The sequence below is a fragment of the Pyrus communis genome, chromosome 7 (assembly GCF_041283825.1).
Source record: "Pyrus communis isolate YQ-2024b chromosome 7, ASM4128382v1, whole genome shotgun sequence".
NCBI lineage: Eukaryota > Viridiplantae > Streptophyta > Magnoliopsida > Rosales > Rosaceae > Pyrus > Pyrus communis.
In genome coordinates, this window is record NC_142571.1 from 3,871,313 (window position 1) to 3,887,680 (window position 16,368).

At 36.0% G+C, this 16,368-nt stretch overlaps 2 protein-coding genes across 3 annotated transcripts; both read left to right on the forward strand.

The window, feature by feature from the left end:
- Positions 1–1,433: 1,433 nt before the first annotated feature.
- On the forward strand, positions 1,434–2,030 carry LOC137733596 (LOB domain-containing protein 25-like). Its single transcript, XM_068472728.2, has one exon. It carries the CDS (start codon positions 1,434–1,436, stop codon positions 2,028–2,030), a length of 597 nt encoding a protein of 198 aa, XP_068328829.2.
- Positions 2,031–4,232: 2,202 nt separating this feature from the next.
- Positions 4,233–16,163, forward strand: LOC137734139 (uncharacterized). 2 transcript variants are annotated; one of them, XR_015964544.1, is made up of 14 exons: positions 4,233–4,516; positions 6,079–6,227; positions 6,726–6,817; positions 7,631–7,744; positions 9,918–10,248; positions 10,465–10,644; positions 11,888–11,968; positions 12,271–12,489; positions 12,687–12,829; positions 13,743–13,909; positions 14,601–14,818; positions 14,967–15,059; positions 15,427–15,917; positions 16,067–16,163. XR_015964544.1 is itself a non-coding variant. In XM_068473433.2 (13 exons), exons 1-13 carry the CDS (start codon positions 4,312–4,314, stop codon positions 15,622–15,624), a joined length of 2,190 nt encoding a protein of 729 aa, XP_068329534.2. In that variant the 5' UTR covers positions 4,233–4,311; the 3' UTR covers positions 15,625–15,923. The 2 variants fall into 2 exon arrangements, 1 of the variants encoding a protein (XP_068329534.2); XM_068473433.2 differs by lacking the exon at positions 16,067–16,163 and having other exon boundaries at positions 15,427–15,923.
- Positions 16,164–16,368: the final 205 nt, after the last annotated feature.

A 16,368-nucleotide genomic window follows, 5' to 3' on the forward strand; every position in this document is an offset into this window, starting at 1 on the left:
ATTTTTTCTGGAAGCCTACATTTTTTTTACTGAATTATGACATTTTGCTAATATACCAACCATGCAATATTCCCCCCATTGGTGACTTTTGTATGTCAACCCTCATGCATCGTCCCCTACATATATATACATGTTCAAGCCCTGCATGCTTATCCAGCCAAACTATATATTCATAATTTTCAAAATCAAATACTCTATATTCTTCTTTTCCAATCACAACTAGATCACATGAAATCCCTCAAGGTTTTGTTTCAGCTAGCGATGCTGATGGCTTTAGTGGCCATTACTCTCTCAGCAACACCAGACCAAGAATTCGAAGAACCTTCTTCGGCGAGGAAGACAACAGTATTACTGTTTCAAACAGTGAAACCTTTGAACAAGAAAAGACTTCTTTGGAATTGATAAATTATAGCGGATGAGGATACGGGCAATTTTCAAGTAAAGTTCCGTTAGCAGTTGGAAGTAATGGTCGGCATCACCTGCATTTGGTGCACTGTCAAACAAGCTGAACTCCTCTGGATCTTCTTCAAGCACTTTCAACAAATCAGCATACTCCAACATGGGTTGGTTATTGTTTGAAACTAGCTGAGAGAGCCTCTCCTGCTGCAGCTCCAGTTACTGGCTTCCACCATTGCTGGAAATGTTTCTGCATCGGCTACATTGCCTGATGCTATTTGTTTTGGCACAACCTCAAGTACCTCAGTTGTTCCGGCGACGTCTGTCAAAAACAGATTCTGATTTGGGGAAATGAAGGGAGCAGTCAGTCCTGGATTATAAATTGCGCTTGATTCATGCCTGCTTCAGTTGGGGATTGAGAAGGGAGCAGTCGGTGCTGGACAATAATTGTGCTTGATTCATGCTGGCAAGCGCATTGGGAGCTGAAAAGTATTGGCTGAGCGCCGGTGTGAGCTTACAGGGCTAGGGCTCATAAACCCTTTTTTGTTTTAATGTTCAAAGTCAGTAACAAATGGTGAGTCAAAGAGTTTAGTTATAATATATGGAGTTTTGCTGAGGTTTTTATGAACTAATCGCGTTTAAAATTTCAACTTAATTATAATTTTGTTTTTGTTGGTTGGAAGTTAATTTTAACGTAGTAATTTGCATATATACGACTCTTTGTAGATACTTTACGGCTAACCAACAACATCTACTAATTAATTTTCAATGAAATTCAAATTCAAATCTTAATAAATTTACACAATTTGAATTTAAATATTATCTCTTAAATATCCATATATCTCTCAGTTCCAGTCCATGCTCTCATCACTCAACAACATCAATCACAATCAAACCTTCAATTCTTCATTTTCTGATCGATGAAGCCAGCGCGATATTCGATAACTTCAGCTGCAGCAGTCCTTTTCACCTTGTATCTCTGCATTGTACTAATTCCCGCATCAGTTTTTGAACGTACGTTTTTCGGTTTCCCTACAATGCCAGCGAAAGGAGGAGGCAGTGCAGGCCAGGCTTGTGCAGCATGCAAACACCAGAGAAAGAAATGCACCCGAGACTGCCCTCTCGCCGCACATTTCCCCGCTAGTAAGCCCGAAACGTTTCGGAACGCACATCGTTTGTATGGGGTGAGCAATATTAAGACGATTCTTAAACAAATTGACGAACCTCAGCAGAAAACAGACGCAATGCAGTCTATTGTATTCGAGTCCGATATGCGCGCAAAGTTTCCTGTCACAGGCTGTTTGGGAATCATAAACCAATTAAATTTCCAGCTGCAAGAAGCAATGAGAGAGCTTTATCATGCTAGAACACATCTCGCCGTGGTTTGCAAGGATCAGTTGTTGCAAGATCATGCAAACCGGCGGATTGCAGACAATGTGCATGGTCAGGATGATGATCTGTACTATCGTAATTTGGTAAAACCAGCAGCTCTTATGCCGGTTCAAGTCCAACAGCCTTATAATTTTGTTCCACCGGCGCAAGCTTTTTCTATTCGTGCTGAACAAGAAACGGATGCTCCGGCAGCTCCGAATTATCAATGTTATCATGATCTGGATTCCAATGACAGATATTAATTCCATGTGAAAAAGTTCATGAATCTCAAGAAGCCTGCAAAGTCGAATAAATTTGTTTAATTCGTTGAGACCGACTGATGCAGTGCTGATCGTTCAAGATACGCGCGGCAGCAGCATGCTTCGGGCTAGCTAGCTAACAAAGCTAGACATTAATTAAGCTCGATAAGTTAATTACAAAATGATTTCGTTTCTGTTTTGTTCTTCATAATTTTTGTTGTTAAAAGGAAGACGGTCGATGTTGATGATGTACATTTCCCCATGATGTTTGTTGATCGACGTATTAAATAACAAGTCCTTAATTTCTAAGAATATTTAAACAAGTGCTTAATGTGTCGGTCATTTATTACGGTCTAGTAATATTTCTCAGGTCTTAGATTCATTTTTCGCCAAAGACGAATTTAAACCACATTATTGTTAGCTCATTGTAAGGCAAAGTCCACCCCTTCCGCTTAGCGTAGATAATATCGTTTGTTTCAAAAAAAAAAAAAAAAAAAAAAGAGAACATTGTGATCTCATATAATTAAGATAGTCCTCGTCTAATTTTGTTTTTTTTCAATAACAAATTATCCCCTAAGTGACTAATAAAAGATCAAGTTAATTTTTTTTTTTCGGATACAAAGTAGCCCAAAGGACTTACACAAACAGCTCGAGTCCTAACAACCTTGAAGTATCATTTAGAAGTAGACCAACAATTGAGCAATGAGGGTCATCCAACATAATACAGCTCAGGTCCAAAGTAAAACTCAACTTTGCCAAACCATCTGCCAATATATTCCTTTCCCTATAAATATGATTTAAATCACATTGATCACGTTGAGAAATCAAGTGATGATAACCATATAACAATGAAGCCAAGAGATGCAAATCATGCACAATACTTTTGAAAAGGGAACTAAAATAACAGCGTCAGATTTCACAAGTATCCTCCTAACACCCTTATCCAAAGCTATTTTCAAACTCAAAAACAAGCCCCACATCTCATCTTCAAAGACTTCTTTTGCTCCTATATTAGCTAAAAATCAATGTAATATCTTAAAAGGTGGTTAAACACACCTCACAACTTTTAAATTAAAAATATATATCTCAATATGCAAGTGGTAGATAGCGTTGTGGTTAATGCCTTTATACTTACTCTAAGTGTCGAATTTGTTCATATTTTCGGCAGGTAAATACTGAATTTAAGATTTGGCAAGAAGTTGTTACCGTAACTGTACAATATTTCATTAGGAAAACTACCAAAATTGTATAAATTTCAGCAAGTAGCTACGGAAGTTGTGTGTATTTTCAGTGGGCTTAAAGCAAAGATTGGGCAACAAATGCAACTGTTCAAATTTTCAGCAGGTACCCACTGAATTTCTAATCGATTCGGTAGGTATCTACCGAATATTACACAATTTTTCAATATGGACAAACCCTAAATCTGAATGGCGATTATGTCTGCTTTGCTTATTTCATAATAATTTTAGAGTAATTTTGATTCCGATCCCTAATCAACCTAATTGTTGAGCTGAAATCTTGTTTGTTTAAATATTTTGATCAAGGTCCTTAACATTATTTAAGAGATTTAACTCATGTATTTATGCATTTAATGTCCCACAAATTATGAAATGTAAACAAATTCAAATAATATTTTAAAAATATAGTAAATACTTAAAAAAATATATATTTTTTTTGTCAAACTTAAAGATAAATATTAGAGTATCATTGTTCTTCACAAAATTATAGCAAGAAAATAATGTACCCAACCCACATAATTATTAACATATTTTAAAAAATAACTACTGATATATATATTAAAACATAAAATAAATACATATAATTAGCATGAGTACATTTAGTAGATTTAAATATGGGTACAAATACAAATAAAATTTTAAAATATATGGGCATAAAAAGAAATTAATATATAGGTACAAATTAAAATTGAAAAGAAAATTAGTACAACTTAAAAGAGGGTTGCAAATTAAAACTAGGCACAAACTAAAAATAAAAATATATGATAAAAAATTTAGCATGACTAGATATAAATACACTAAAATGCAACATTTGTAACACTAAATGAATATATTTAGAATAAAAAATATTTTATTATTAAAATAATTAATGACGTTTATTAATACCCAAAAATATTAGTAAAAAATTAAAATTAAAATAAAATTTTAATCAATAAAATAGCAAAAAATAATAATAATAACCTAATTTCATAATTTTATCTGCTTCATCTGTCACGAAGTCACAAATAAGAAAAAGAGAGAGCGAAGCAGCTCTCTAAAATTCAGCAATGGCGACCACGCCAGCACTGACGCTTCATCTCTCTCGCCTCGCCCGCCACTTCCCTTTCTCTTCTTCTCCTCTCCCGACTCCTTTTCACTTTCCTCGTGCTCGACTCCTTCTCAGGCTGCCTGACCTGCCCTTCAGCCGCACTTGTTCCTTCTCCACCTTCAACTTTTCCCGCCGATTCTCTGTTGCTGCCTCGACCGGCCCAGGTACGACTCCAATAAGTTTGTGCTTCTTTCTCTTTGTCAGTCAGTAATTTTGTCGAACATGTCCCGTGCCTCTCAGTAATTGACATTAATTTGCAAAAATAGTGTACTTTATGCAGTTAACGGTCTCTCTCTGCGTTGGTTGAGCATTATGTGATATGCAATCTCTATTTGTGTAGCAGAATAATCTGCTTCGAGCATTTCCAATGGGCTCCCTGAATGAGCTCCTAACTAAGATTTAGCCCGGAGTTGGAAAAATTCGTCTTCAATCACACTTCTATCGTTCTCCTAGGATAGCAAAACCGCTCGGAGCTCCTAAATCTGGGATTCAAAATGAGCCCTAAGTGCTCGTAGCGTTAATTACTACTGTTTTAATAATTTTATTGGTTCATTGACTCCATATATTAGAGTGTATGGTTGGAGAGAAATTTTTATAGGGAAGCTCCTAAGGTAGTTTTGTAGTCTTTTTAGCTAAAATTGAACTTGAAATAGAGAGCATGAGAAGGAAAGACCCCGATTTCATAGCGCTTAGGGAACACAAGTTTGAGCGAGGATTGGATAGGAGAGGTGGAAGAAAAGGTTCGGGAACACCTTCATCCCACATTTGGGAAAATAGAATATCTTGCTAGAGTGTATGAGCTCTTCTGCTCCCTTCCCTTACAAAGATGATTTCGTAGGGACAAGTTCTCTCTAAACCAAAATTTGGTCACAAGCTTTTCAAACTCTCATACTCTTTTTCACTCCGCCCTCACTCTTCTCTGAGGCAAATATAACTGCAACAAAACCTCAACGGCTTACCAGCTTGGACTGCATAATCTAGACAAGCTGGTGATGTCATATCAAAATCCTGCATTTACAGTGCCTGTAAGCCTTTAAATTAAATTCAACAAATAACCAGTAGGATGCCTTGAACAAATAACATGAGGTGGTTTTGGAACAAACGATTCTTCCGAATTTGTATCGGCATGAACAATTAGCATAAGGTGGTCTTTCTTTTGCCTCTGTTTTGTGGGACCCACAACTTTTGTTTGGGACCCACTCAATATGGAATATCATTATGGCTCATTTACTAATCCGTAATCAGAATAGGAATTGGAGGAAGGGAATTGAGGAAAAGGTTGAATGGGGTAGAGTCAGACTCAAATTTGAAGAAAGTTGGGGTAGAGTCAATCGGAACGAAACCATTGTGTTTACTACAATGCACTTATTCTAAATAAATTATTGTATATGCTATATTGCTATTTAAGAGTAAATAAACCCAAAAAATTTGGAATTCTAATAATTACCCATATATTTTTAATAAAAGTGTCATTATTATTAGTATAGTTATTTTTAATAATAATGATAAATTGAAGAGGAGAGCTAGTCTAGTTGTTACCTAGCCTCTTACTTTTGTTCCAATCTCTTAACCTTGAACAAATAGCATGAGATGGTCTTTTTTAACATGTGTGGGTTTTACATTGGCCTTGATTTTTTAAGTAGCCCTTACCATTCACAAATTTAGGAATTGTAAGTATGAATACTAAAGGTGAAATTCAATCACTCTATTGTTCACAATTTCACAGGTCTAAGTGATGATGGGATACATGATGAAAGATATGATGTCATTGTGGTCGGAGGAGGACATGCAGGCTGTGAAGCTGCCCTAGCATCTGCTCATTTAGGGGCGAAAACTCTTCTACTCACCCTAAATATTGATAGAATTGCTTGGCAGGTTTAATTCTGCTTTTTCTTGATAACCTTATATTTTTTCTGCTGTATTTAGAAGTTTTTTTGTATTTCTCAAAATTAGATATGTGAAATTAATTTTCATTTTGATTTTAACCTTATAATTCCTCTAAAGGAGCAGGAGAAATTTTTTATCCTTTACTCTAGAAAGTTCAGCAGGTTTTTTATCTCGGTCTGATTGAAAGTTAAACCAATGAGATGTAGTATCTAGCATACATATTGCAAAACACAAAAACTGGGAGTCAGGCTTTCCAACTAATTTATTTAACTATTCTCAATTCCTCACCTTTAGATTTGATGTTGTATTCTCTCTCTCTCTCTCTCTCTCTCTCTCTCTCTCTCTCTCTCTCTCTCTCTCTCTCTCTCCACACACACGCACACAAATAGAGGTGCGATCATGTTACTGCATGCAAAATGGTTTAGGTGTTTAGAATCATGACACAGATCATTTACAGAGCTTCTTAATGAAAAATGTTCGATGCAGCCCTGCAACCCAGCAGTTGGTGGACCAGCAAAGTCTCAACTTGTACACGAAGTGGATGCCCTTGGTGGTGAAATTGGGAAGATATCTGATCGGTAAAGTAATAAAATCTCCTATATTTGAATGTTCTTTTCTGAGAAGCTTGAGGGTATACTTGTGGCTTGCTATTGTTTTTATTTTGGACGATGAAATTTAGAACTGACTTTTCAAGAACTTTGTATGTTTTGGTGCGGGTTTGGGGTATTTACATCGAAGAATTAGAGAGGGTCAAATGACACATGCATTAAGAAGGATTGCATAAAATGCTTGAGTACAAAAGTAAAGTGATTGTATTGGTGTAAGTAATTGTGTGTTGCAACCCCTTAACGTAGAAATGAAAAGTACAAAAAAATTCTTATTTTTAGGTAACTGGGCCTATAATTTATGAATAAAGAAAAGAATTTTTTTTTGAGATGGGATCATTGGAGTATGATCAGAAAATGCTGTTCATCCAGTCTACAAATGGTTTGGAAAGTATTGCCTTTTTGTTTTTGGGAAAGCCATTTTGGATTTTTGTTTTTCTTTGTGGACAAAAAGAAGTTGTTTCAGGTACTCTGCCATTGCGTAAGCTTGCTTAACCCTTAAGCTTCGATATGCCCTAAATAGGGTCGTTAAATTGGCAGAATATATTCTGATAATGGTAAAACATTTTCTTGTTAATGGTAAAATATTTACAATATGAAATGCAATATGTATTTGTAAGGTTCCTGCCAATTTTTTCCTGGGCCAGCATGTCAGATAATTTGTAATTCTTTCTGCTTATTCTTTGCTTTTTAAATGTTTTAGTTTTTGTTGGTTTTTACCTTAAAGTCCCCCACGTTCACCTTCAGTCTTTGCAACTGTTACTGATTTTCAATTTTTATGCTTAGGTGCTATTTACAAAAGCGTGTGCTCAATGCCTCAAGGGGCCCTGCTGTTCGGGCATTGCGTGCACAGACTGATAAACGGGAATATGCTATGGAAATGAGAAAAATAGTAGAGAGGCAAGTATTACTTTAGGTTTTTTTCATGATTCTTTTACTGTCCTTTTACTGATAATTGTGGGGTTTGGTTTATTTTCCTCTCTCTTTTTTTAACCTATTATTTCCACATAGACGATCATGAAATTCATATGTGGCTGATTTTATCCAGTCTTTATACTTTAATAGCAAACACTTCACGGTCTGGTTCTTATGGTTTTGCAAATTCTGAATCATGATTGCTTGAATTGGGATATGGTATTATTTTTTGAATTATCGTACTTTGAAATGTTTTTTTTTTTTGAGAAGAAACTATAACAGTTTATTAAAAAAGAAAAGTGTAATACACAGAAGTGGATAAGAAATCCACCAAGAACAGAACAAGAAAATCTCTCCAGAGGATCTGATTACAAGTAGGACAACCTCAACCAAAATCACTTTACAACTGCTAACATATCCCACAGTATGTGAGAAAGAGAGTAATTCTTAAAATCATTTGAAACTGAAGCCCAGAAGGCTGCCCAATATCTTACTCTTCCCCATAGATCTGCTACCCCCACACCAGTATAATCCTCAAAAATTCTTTTGTTACGCTCCAACCAAATGTTCCAAAAAACTGCCGACACCAGACAACCCCACAAAGCTTTAGCTTTCCTCCCAATTCCTAGAGCCTCAAAATTAGTGCTTAGAAGCTCGAAACAACCCTTTCGTACTTTGAAATGTAATACCTGTTCCCTGTAAATGCATGTTGTAGTATCAAATATATCTGCTTCTTTTTTGTTTTTAGGTTGAATTACGAAAATGTGCTATTATTTTGGCTGTGTGATCAAGCATTAGAAAGTATTTATGATTTAGTGATGCTGTCGTCAGCATTTGCTACAGAGTTACTTGCCCCAGTACTGGCAAAAACACATTTCTCCCCTTCTGAGATGTTTCCTTCAGTGCAGCCAACTGGTGCGGCCAAACAGTAGAAGCAACTAGATAAAAGTTGTAAAAGCAGCTGAATTGCTTACATTAAGTTAACGTTTTTGGTATAAAGTGTATTCTTCAACTTTAGCCCTTAGGCTATGGAAACGGATGAAATCCCAAAATGAAAAAGAAGTAATGTGGTAAAAAAAAAAACTAGGTGGAAAATGTTCTAATGAGGACCTAAATTGGGGAGCTACGTTAAGGGCTTGCATCTCAAATGTGAGGTCAGATATAGTTTGCTGATGAGATGCATCTTAACTGTCTGTGTCTGATCTATGGGTTTAGATGGAAGCTTTCATCTAAATCTATGTTAGATTACCATTGGTTATATGAGTATGCATCTTTGTATGGCTTTGATATGTCTTTCGTCTAAATCTTTGTTAGATTACCACTGGTTATATGAGTATGCATCTTTGTATGCATTTGATATGTTTCTATATTTTTATGCATTTGGTATGGACATGAATTAGCTTTGAAAATGACGTAGCTTAGTTTAATTCTTGACAGGTTAAAAGTTCAATTTGGTACGATTTTGACGTTAAATTGTATTAAAAATTTCTGCTCCAACGTATTCCTTGTGGCTGACTGAATGATATCATAGACCAAGCAGCATTCCATATTTCTCATACTAAATTCTTTCATTTATAAAATGAAATAAAACTACACATTTGAACCTGGCATGTTAACATGATATCACTCATCAAGAAAGAAGAGAACTGAATAACAAAGGAAAATGATCGGTTATCTAGGCAAGTTTCAAGTAATGATAATTGAGTTTTCATTTTATTTTGTGAAGCTTGTAATGCAACCCTTCCTAGAAGGATATATATTCATGTGCTCTTGCCAATATTCACAGTGTCTCTTTTAATTTATTGTACTGAAAATCATTAATAGGTTTTAATTTCAGATATTAGAGATCCTTGAGTTTAATATATTGAAATCAAGACTTGGAATCACTCTCATACAACTCATGAGTTTGGTACAATACAAATGGTCAACCATTCAAAAAAGAACTCACCTCCGTCAGACTCACTCTACTATCATGTGATAGGAATCAAACTCACCTGAATTAACTGTAGAAGGCCTTATTCTCCTTTTTATTGAGAAGAAACAGAATTTTGTTTTTAAACCAAAATATGGCACAATTATCACACTTATTCTCATGTTGCAGATCTATGTTTTTGTGGCTATTTCTTTCCATATATTTTGATCTGCTTTTGTATTGCAGCACACCAAACCTTTCAATTCGAGAGGCAATGGTGACAGATATCTTATTAGGAAAGAATGACAATGTTGAAGGTGTGCGGACATTCTTTGGGATGAACTTCTATGCTCCTTCAGTTATTCTCACGACAGGCACATTTATGAGTGGTAAAATTTGGGTTGGTAGAACTTGTATGCCTGCAGGAAGAGCTGGCGAATCAGCTTCACTTGGACTCACTGAAAACTTACAGCGCCTTGGATTTGAAACTGACCGGTTAAAGACTGGAACCCCAGCGCGTGTGGACTGTCGCACTGTTGATTTTTCTGGATTGGAACCACAACGTGGCGATGAAGAGGTCCATCTATTTAATCCCATAAGTAGGTTCTGTATATTGGTTGTGTGACACTCGTAATTTTAATTCGTGCTTTGCACTCGTCATTCAAGTAGATGTTAAAAAGTATTTAATGTCATAACAATAACATTTACCTTTTCTTTTCAGAGCTTAATATTTAGAACTATCAGTTTTGTTGCTTTGAGAATTGTGTTCTAAATTTGAATTGATGGTTAACAGGTTGGCTGGTTTAGTTTTGATCTTGATGTCCATATTGAAAGGGAACAAATGTGCTGCTATCTCACACGTACCACAAAGAGCACTCACCAACTAATCAAAGATAACTTGCATGAAACTCCTACTTATGGAGGATGGGTTGAGGCGAAGGGGCCTAGGTATTGCCCTTCAATTGAAGATAAGGTAAGTTGAAATTGACCTAGTACTATTAGTTTTCTAATTATTTTATATGAAGTTGGGCCCTTTAAACTACGATTGCATCACCAAGTGAAGTATAGTGTTCCAGTATCATGAAAAACAACATAGTTTTGAGTCTTGACACTTTCATATCAATTTTGTTGTAATCTGGCTCTATGTGAGGATGTGAGGTCTCACAGTGAGACCTTCCCTTGTACTGGTTTTTTTTTTTTTTTTTTTAATTTATTTATTAATGAATGCATGATTGTTATTTAAGAAAAAGTCTCTATGTGAGACTTAACGAATTTAAAAGATAATATTTCACTGTCACACTAGCTAGAACTATAACTCTCAAGGAAAAAGTTTGAAATAAAGAGGTATTCTCCAAATGGCTCTCAAAGCATCCTTTTATAGGCTTAGGAAATGAGGCCATAAACGAGTGAAATTATTCCTATGATAATGGCAATTGATGACCCATTGCTATAGTTCCGTATGGAAATAACATCCCTAATAATTTGCATCCAGATATTGATAATTCTCTGGTTGCTCATGGTCTGTCCGTTACCTAAGATAATGGCAATTGATGACCCATTGCTATACTTCTGTAGGCAAATGACATCCCTAATAATTTGCATCCAGATATCAATATTCTTTGGTTGCTCATGGTCTGTCCATTTTATTGCTAGATAAATAATGCTCCAACTTTCACAAAACACAGTAGATATATACCTTTTAAATCCCAGATTACCTCCACTGGTTCTGTGGCTGCAAGAATTCTGCCTCAGTGGGGCGACATAGTCAAATTTATTTAGCACATTGTGTCTGAAGCTGTTAGGACAAGCAAGGCCTGGGATGCACACTATAGGGCATCCTTTCCATACATGAAGCACCATTTATGTACTATCATTTATGGTTGCTGTGGAAACTGTTTAGTTTCTTCTTTAAAGGTGGGGAGAACACTATAGATGGAGAATACCCCAACACATTATAGTAGAAGCATTTACAATAGTGTTACTAAAATACTCCTAAGGGTCATACTAAAATACTCCTAAGGGTCAAACAGTAGTAAAATCAAATGAAGGGTGATGAGAAAGTAACAAACATGTTAAACATGGTTTCCAACAACCGGTAACCCTTCACTTGTTTAATATACCTTGTGGAACATTGATAAAATAACATTCTTCCAATCTTCTTCTTTCCTATCAAGGGAAGCTTCCTGACGTCATTTTGGCCTATTTTTTGGGTTTAGATTGTTCGGTTTCAGGATAAAGAGTCTCATCAAATATTTCTTGAACCAGAGGGCCGAGATGTGCCGGAGCTTTATGTGCAGGTATATTAGCATTCACCTTTTTCCTTCTCTGCATTAAATGAAAAGGAGAAAAATATAAATAAAATGACTTAACTGAATGGTTAGTGCCCATTTTTTATTTCTCTTTTGATACCTTAGATATATATATATATGTCATCAATTTGTCTCTGATTGAATGCATATAGATACCCGAATTTTGTCAAGTTTTTAACAGATTAACTATAGCAGATGATACTTGGTATCAATATTTTATAATCTATGTTATGGATATGCTTTTTATAAACATCATTTCCCTAAATTTCATCATTTCCTTCTCCACACAGGGATTCTCAACTGGTTTACCAGAGAGACTACAGTTACCACTCTTGAGGACTTTGCCTGGGCTTGAAAATTGTTCAATGCTGAGGCCTGCTTATGCTGTAGAGTATGACTTCTTGCCTGCTCATCAATGTTCTCGGTCTCTCATGACAAAGAAAATCGATGGGCTTTTCTTCTCTGGTCAAATAAATGGAACTACAGGCTATGAGGAGGCTGCAGCACAAGTAATTCTTTAGAGTACCTTTACTCAGTGAAATACAATCTATCTGTAGTTGTCGATGCAATGCTACATCTGAAAGAATCATGCATTAGGGTTTCACTTGTTTAAAAGGAACTTTGTGCCTTTGGGTTGTTGTGTCTAAATCAATAATTTATTTGTTCTAATTTTTTTTTTTTTATTCTTGTTTATGCTTTTCTCAAGGGCATTATTTCTGGTATCAATGCTGCCAGACATTCAGATGGCAAGTCCCTCATTGTTCTTGAGAGAGAAAGCAGTTATATAGGAACATTGATTGATGATCTGGTCACAAAGGACCTTCGAGAGCCTTACCGCATGCTAACCAGGTAATGAGCTCATGATATTATCCCAATATATATAAGATCATTGTTATTTCCGGTCATACTTTTAATTTTTGGAATCAGCAAGTGCCGAGTATTAAATTTGGTGGGTGGTTGAGGTTGCATGTTTGATGGTTCGGCTTAGTCACTTCACAGTTCACATCATAAGTGGTCACGTGAATGTTTTTGAAGATACAAGCAGAACTTGGAAGACTATTTAATTGCGTAACTTTAGATCATTTTAAACAGTCTTTCTAAATTCTAACATTTTCTACATGGCTACATCATTGTTTTGGCGAATAGTTGGTTCTTTTTATGACACCAAGAGGTTCTGTAATAAAATTTAAAGCGTAACACTACTCACACCCATAACGGACCATCTATTTTTTTCTCTATTGTAACAAATATCTCATTATTTTCTAGACAAACAAGCCAATCGATGTTACTATAACACACAGCCAATTGGTGTCATAAAAAGAACCAACTATTCTTCTAAACAATGATGTAGCTATGTAGAAAACTTAAATGTAACACTACTCCCACCCGTAAAGGACCATCTCTTTTTCTCTATTGGGTATCACTGCCCTTGGCAGATCACTGGCCTCCCCATCAATTTTCAAGGTACAATGAGGACGAGCAACTATATGGCAGTAAGACAATGCTCAACTTTTGGAAGTTAAACGGTGTAAGTAGAAGTCGTTGTTGTGGCCTTCTAGGCTTCTACACAAAAGAACCTGTGAATGTTGAGGGGCACTGCTACCTCTAGATGCCATGGGCGGAATACCAATCGTAGATAGTTTGATTTATCTGCTTAGCGTCAGTTAATTCTTCATAACATAAAATAAGTTCATAATTCATCTGTAGATTTTCAAGTTGGTTTAACATTCCATAACATCCTATCCTTTATTTTCCAATATAGTCGATCAGAGCACCGGTTACTTCTCCGATCTGATAATGCTGATAGCCGTCTCACACCACTGGGGCGTGAAATTGGGTTAATAGATGATAGACGATGGAAACTCTACCAGGACAAACAAGCTCGAATTTCAGAAGAAAAGAAGCGATTGAAAAGTGTCAGAATTTCAGGTTCTCATCTCTTTATTAATTCTTCTTATAATTTGTAGCCTCTTTACGCTTTTAGCAGTGTTGTGTACTTTAGGTTGTTTAACTTGGCATATTTTAGTGAAACTATCAAGCCGAAGTACATTTTCCCCTTCTAGTTTACCAGGAAGTTTCAATTGGCCCTGATTTCAACTTGATGGGTTAACCTTGCAATTCCTTGAGATCCTTTCTACGTTGTGTCTTTAGTTGCAATACAAACAATTATGCCAACCCTATTTTTTTTCAGTTCATACCAATATTTTTCTTTTGTTTAATCTTGTTAACAAAAAGAATAAGCATTCATGAAATTTCGAATGGGATCTCAAGTCTAAGTAGCAAGGTAAGCATATAATTCACTCCCTGTTAATGCGAGCATCAGTTGTGCTCTATAACCCACCCTATAGTCTAGTATGGCCAGTGTTTAAAAAGCGCGCGTTGGGACGCATGTCACACACCACATAGCTGTACGCATTGGCTTACACTTTGTTCCTTAGGATTAAGCTATATGGGCAAAACTGGGCATGGGTTGGTTGATTCAATACCATGTCTTTTTTTTTTGCCTTTTGCTTATTCCTTTTAAGTTGGTTTGAATATTAAAAAAGTCGAATAAACTGAGATCTGTGGGTTTGGAGTTATATAACTGGAACTTATAGTTATTATTCTGTGCTTCTTTCAGGAGGGGAATTGGCAGCTGATGTTACTCGTCTTTCTAGTCAGCCAGTGAAGGACTTTACAACTTTGGAGAGTCTTCTAAAGAAACCACACATAGAATATAAAGTTCTTGATAAGCATGGTTTTGGGAATGAACTGTTGTCTAGAATAGAAAAAGAATGTGTGGAGATTGACATCAAGTATGCCGGCTTCATTCTGCGCCAACAGAGCCAACTCCAACAAGTGAGGAACTATTATGTGTTTCAATAGAACCTTTGCCATTGCTTTAAATCATGCAATTCGCTGATTTATTTCCTATTTAGATGCTTAGCAACTTTTGATTTTTATTCATCCATAATCTCATATTGTCCAACTCTTATTCTGTGTTTAGATGGTCCATCAACAGCACAGATTACTTCCAGAGGACTTAGATTACTATTCAATAACAACTTTATCTCTTGAATCACGCGAGAAGCTCTCCAAGGTGTGCACGATATATAATTTTATTTTGCCATAACCTTTTACCAATATGTCCAGAACCCTGATGTGGCAGAAACCAATATGCTTTTGATATTGTCGACAAAATGTCTATAGTACCAAACTCCTGTTCTTTTTTTTAACTTTTCATCTATATGTCATTTTATATGCATAGACGCCTAAATGTAATGACTTGATGAAAATTGGAAGCATGACACTGATTCTTTCACGTGATAATAAATCTCTTTTGAAAGTGATAGTTTCCTCTTTTATACCAAGCTGTCGCTGTATCATGCATCGTATAGTAATTGTATGCTGCTTTGTTCTGAATATGTTTCATTCAGTTTTAATGAAACAACAAATGATGTTTTCAGGTGAGGCCGCAGACCGTTGGTCAAGCCAGTAGAGTTGGTGGGGTGAGCCCTGCCGATATCACTGCTCTCCTCATTATCCTTGAAGCTAATAGGAGGAGAGCGCATGAACAGAAGAAGCTCGAACTGCTAAATTCTATCAAGACGGACACAGATCAGCATGCAGATGAATTGCCGTTGACTGGGACACTCAGTTCATGATGTTTCCGTGCCTGTCAAAGTTAGCATTTGAGTTGGATTCAAGTGTATTTAAGTGTATCCTAAAGTATCAATGTCTAGAGAACGCATCATGGTACGAGGTGAATTGGAGATCTGTCTGGGCGGATACCCAGGTCGGAATTGCATACAGATAGCTTGTTTTGCAACGGACTATGAGGATCTGCTGCTATTAGCTCCTGTATACTCCGGGAACGCTTATCGATCCTTGTCCTAGCGTAGTCTCGTATTCATGTCTGCAACAGAAGTGAAGATAGAAGTTAAAAGTACTAGTTGAAGTACAATGTCATTTTTTCCAGGCTGCAACTGGTGAAGGAAAAACCCCTTTTCAAGCATAAGTTATTGAGATTTTCTATTCCGTTAAGAAAACAAACCGGATACAATTGATGTTATGAAGTTGGTACATCTTTTTTAGGGTGACTGAAAGTTCTGCAATGGATAAAATGTAAAATATCTATTTTGGCCGGAAAATGTGACTAAAAAAATAAAGCTACATCTTTTTTATGTGGACCCCACCAGTCAAAGGTAGAAAATTTAAGACTTTAAATTTACATTTTTTTCTATTGGAGTAGAATTTATATGTTCGAGACATAGAAAAAATGTAAATTTAAAGTTTTAGAGAGCAAACCGAGATCAAAATCGAATTTCAATGAGCGTAACAAAAATAAGTCTAAACTGAATTGCTATTTAACGAAATACATAGAAACAAACCAAAATGGAACGTACAGA

What these genes read in the sequence shown, in the direction of transcription:
- LOC137733596 (XM_068472728.2), top strand. Translation starts at nt 1,434, where the DNA reads ATGCCAGCGAAAGGAGGAGGCAGTGCAGGCCAGGCTTGTGCAGCATGC.
- LOC137734139 (XM_068473433.2), top strand. Translation starts at nt 4,312, where the DNA reads ATGGCGACCACGCCAGCACTGACGCTTCATCTCTCTCGCCTCGCCCGC. An exon ending in TTGATAGAATTGCTTGGCAG is followed by an intron (nt 6,228 to 6,725) that starts GTTTAATTCTGC and finishes TGTTCGATGCAG; the next exon opens with CCCTGCAACCCAGCAGTTGG. An exon ending in TGCCGGAGCTTTATGTGCAG is followed by an intron (nt 11,969 to 12,270) that starts GTATATTAGCAT and finishes TTCTCCACACAG; the next exon opens with GGATTCTCAACTGGTTTACC.